This window comes from Bos grunniens, chromosome 29 (assembly GCF_055505025.1).
Source record: "Bos grunniens cultivar Pamir isolate PY7600 chromosome 29, Bosgru_T2T1.0, whole genome shotgun sequence".
NCBI lineage: Eukaryota > Metazoa > Chordata > Mammalia > Artiodactyla > Bovidae > Bos > Bos grunniens.
The window spans coordinates 23,894,075-23,898,854 of NC_141193.1; the positions used below are offsets into that span (position 1 = coordinate 23,894,075).

Sequence of the window (4,780 nt, forward strand, 5' to 3'; positions counted from 1 at the left end):
CTACACAGACCTGGGAACTATCCCACCCTTCAGAACTTTTTTAATGGATTCTTTGACATCCTTGTTCCTAAGGCTGTAGATAAGGGGGTTAAGCATGGGAATCACTGTGGTATAAAACACAGAGGCCACTTTCTCCTGCACTGTGTCACTGGTAGATGGTTTAAAATACATGAAGATGATGGAGCCATAGAAAACCCCAACAGCTGCAAGGTGGGAGCTGCAGGTACTGAAAGCCTTAGATCTGCCTTCAGCTGAGTGGATGCGCAAGATGCTGGGAAGGATAAAAGCATAAGAGATGAAGATGGCTACAGCACATGCAAAGACATTGAATCCAACCAAAATCATCACAGAAAGTTCCTTGGTGTAGTCTCTTGAGCAAGATATATTCAGAAGAGGAAGGATGTCACAGAAGTAATGGTGGATAACATTAGTGCCACAGAAGGAGCGACTAGATATGAAGCTGGTGTGAATCGAGGCTCCAACAGCCCCCATTATATACACACCAGTGACCAGTAGGAAACAGACTCTGTGGGACATGGTAACAGTGTAGAGCAAGGGGTTACAGATGGCAACATAACGATCATATGCCATGGCTGTCAGCATGTAGGAGTCATTAATACCGAAGAAGCAGAAGAAAAAGAGCTGGACCATGCACTCAGGGAAAGAAGTGAAGTTCTTCTCTGACATGAAGTTCACCAGCATCTTTGGAATTATGACTGAGGAGTAGCAGAGATCTATGAAGGACAAATTACTGAGAAAATAATACATGGGCACGTGAAGCTGAGAACTGATCCTGATTAAAATGACCAAGCCCAGGTTGCTCACCATGGAGACCATGTAGATCAATAGAAACAGGAAGAAGAGAGGTAGCTGGAGTCCTGGCTGGTCTGTTAACCCCTCAAGGATGAACTCAGTTACTGAAGAATGATTTCCTGTATCCATTCTTCTCCCAGTTGGTTTGGGGAAGAGAGTCTCATTGGCCAAATATTGTCATCTGATAGGATTTAACAATCCAAGATCTGATGAATGGCATGGTTTCTAACTGACCCAGAATTTCAGGAAACAAGAGACTAAAATTTATTCTTGATTGAAGAATTTATCAAGATGTTGGTGCTTTATTTGGTTTCAGTTTTTACTACTCTCAAGTGACATTTAGGGGTGAAAACCATTTTGTCTTTACAAATGGAATTTTAGATTCCCCTATTAATGGATGGATGGATGGCATCACCGATGCAATGGACATGAACTTGGGAAAATTTGGGGAGATGGTGAGGGGCAGGAAGGCCTGGCATGCTGCAGTCCATGGGGTCACAAAGAGAGAGTCACGACTGGGTGACTGAACAATAACAATTAATGGAAAACTACCTTTCTGTAATTCAGACACCTTCAGAGAAACAGTACAGTGTTACCACCCTGTTTTGTTGATGTCCAGTCTGCAACAATCTATTCTCTCTTCCAATGTCTCAAGGCCGAGTATAACTGGTCTCTTGCTGGTATCTCTTGCATTTCTCCTCTTGGCTTTGTCATCTTTAACATCTTTAATTTGGTCTTCTCTGACTCCAATTGCAAAGTGCTTATTTCCTCCAAGATATTTTGACTTTTTCTTTGTTTTTGCTTGACTGAGAGACTGAGAAAGAGGTTAAGGAAACATTTGCATTAAATCACACAATTTGAAAGCAATAATATTTTCACTGCTTATTTCATTAAATAAACCTTTAAGATTCTGGGGGGCAGGTGTGGAGCTCTACTGCCATATGGCCACCAGAGACAAGCCTCAGAAGTTCCTTCATTTATTAAACCTGCCACCTACAAATCCACAGTGACCTGACTCTTTTTTCAGTCTTTCTTTGCCCTCTATGAATGGGATCCAAAGTGGGGCAGCCATGTCAGTATCTGGATAACAGCTAAGAGGGGTGGGATAGGTTGGGATGGAGTGGGAGGTGGGAGGTAGGGAGAGGAGGGAGGGGACATATGTATACTTATGGCCGCTTCATGTTGATGTATGGCAGAAACCAATACAATTTTGTAAAGCAATAACCCTTCAGCTAAAAATAAATTAAAAATTTAAAGACAAATTATCCTGAGTGAAATGAATTAAAGGCATCAAAAGATACAAACTTCCAATTATAAGATAAAAACCCTGAGGATATGATATACAGCATGGTGGACTATAGTTCACAATACTATATTATATATTTGAAAGTTGCTAATAGACTGGATCTTAAAGTTCTCATTACAAGAAAAAATTGTAACTAGGTGAAATGGTAGATGTTAACTAAACTTAGTGTGATAATTTTGTAGTATATACATATATTGAATCATCATATTATACACCTAAAATTTATACAGTGTTATATGTCAAGTATGTCTAGATAAATCTGAAAGCCAAACATTGTTCTGTGCAGAGAGAATACCCAGAGTAAAGACATTGACAGAGAGCATGCTTGGGGTGTTGGAGGAACGCTAGGAGGCCAGTGCGGCTGGACTATACAAAGCCTGAAAGACAAGTGGAGGCTGTAAATGGAACTATGCGCCGGCTGCAGGTATTGGTAAAACCTGTGAATCTCATCTCATCTATGATGGGGCAATGCTGGAGAGTTTGCAGAAGGCAGAGTGTTCTGTGCTCTGATGTATTTTTAAAAGGATCCTTCAGGCTCTGGTTGCTCTGTCAAGAATGGTCACTGAAGAGTGAACAAGGTGATTCAGGGAAATCAGATAGGAGACAAAATGTGCTCCTGTTGAGAGATGATAGCTTGGGCCAGACTAGTAATGATGGGGATATCGAGAAGTAGTCAGAAAAATTGCGACTGGATTACAAGTTGGATACGGGCATCTGAGAAAGAGTGGCAGAGATAGGATGGAGGATATAGGCCTGAGATTGGATCAATGGTCATGGTAGAGAGCAGGTTTAAGAGGCAGTTTTCTATTTTCAATATTTTAATTGGATGTCATCTTATATGACCAAATGGATAATATTGAGTAGGAAACTGAAGGTATGAGTTTGGAGTTCAGAGGCAAGGTCTGCCTAGGACATTATTTGCTGAATCATCAGTGCATGTATGGCATTAAAAGCCAAGGGACTGGATGAGATCAATCAGGTATGATGCATACAAACACCTTAAAGCAGTTCCTGGTATGTGAAAAGTTATCAATAAAGTTTGGTTTGGTCATTTTTATTGTTATATCTGATATTTTGAACTAGACATTAAGAATTTTCCAACAGAGCAACAGTGTTGCTCTGTAGACATTCAACACAGACCCTAGGACCTAGCAGAGATCTGCACTTAACTGTTCACTTTTCTCTCTTCCTTTAAATTCTACCAACACGGTGACCTTGGCAAGCTTTCTACCCCTAATTTTTTTTCAGTCTTCAAATAAAGCAATACTCTCAGACAGTAGCCTATATTTACATGAAAGTTACCTAGGTTTTCTTTCTTTTGTAAAAAATTTCTTTGGTTACATTTACATTCTTTGCATTACTCTCTTTTCTTAGAAAAATCTGAATAAGGAGTACCAAGGCTGGTATAAGATTTAATTCAGTGCTGTTGTTAGAAACTGGATACATTTCAGATAAATATTAAAAACATATACCTGTATGGATTGTGACATTAATAAAAGATAGTTCAAAATTTCTTTCCTTGACAAAGTATTAGATACAAAAGTCCTTTAACATCTTCTAATACAATAGGAACTCTTGGGTGATTCTGTCCCTGAGGCATAGGGTTGTTTGAAAATTTTTGAAGATTGGGATGTTTAAGCCTTGAAAGAGCCTTTTTTTAAATTAGAAACATCTAACTTAATTTAAGTTCTGGGATATGTTTCTCATTTTAGTATTGCAACCAGGAGAGATAAGCAGACAGAATAAATAAATAGAGGTGTCAGAAACAAAGCTAGGACTTCCTGTCTTTCATTTTGAAGGTTAGCTTTGTGAATCCACTGTTGGAAAGCAGAGAGTGGAGAATGGCATGATTTTTCACCCTTAATGTAGCAGTCTATGAATTAGACTCAGTGTCAGGAGCTTGAATTTTTATTTATCAATTGACCCATTGCTAACTCAGAGATGTTGGATAATATCAATTGGTTAATGTCAGTGTCCTTCTAGTAAAAGGAATTCCTGACCTGACTAAATCTTGTGATGTTACATTATTAATGCATATGAAAATTATCTATAAATTTCAAAGTTACATTATTAATGCATATGAAAATTATCTATAAATTTCAAAGTTGCATATAAATGAGAGATATTATTAATATGACAGCACTCGGGAAGTCAAGAGTTTGAAGTCAGAAGAACAGGTATGGAACTAGTGAGAGAAGAAATGGTCTCTATGTGTTACATGCTTTATGCCTACCTGTCAAGAAGCAGACAACAACTGCCTGTTTAGTCTTACCCATTAGCATCAGTGATAAGAATTTTTAACTGCCTTCCAAAATTTGATTTCAACTACAATATCTTATTTTTTATTATTATTTTATTATTATTATTTAGTTTTCAACTACAATATCTTATTAAAGAAAGAAAGTGAAAGAAAGGTAGATAGAATTTCATGACTTACCTGAATATTACCAATAGGTAAAGTGTTGTTGGTCCCATATGATAAGTTTTAACTTTGGTCTCACATAGTACATGCATGTGCACACTCACTCACATACACACACACACAAGATAATTTTACAACCAAACATTTATGGCTCCAAATCTTGCTGAATCTGGAAAAGCCATGGAGTTGGTGTTACATAAGGATTCAAGAAATGTTATCGACGAGTAACAGCTTAAAAC

General features: G+C 38.0%; 1 protein-coding gene across 1 annotated transcript; it reads right to left on the reverse strand.

Annotated features, from left to right (window-relative positions):
• LOC147342338 (olfactory receptor 8D2-like) lies at positions 1 to 942 on the reverse strand. The gene has a single exon (XM_086385839.1). The coding sequence runs from the start codon at positions 940 to 942 to the stop codon at positions 1 to 3; it is 942 nt and encodes a 313-aa protein (XP_086241965.1).
• Positions 943 to 4,780: the final 3,838 nt, after the last annotated feature.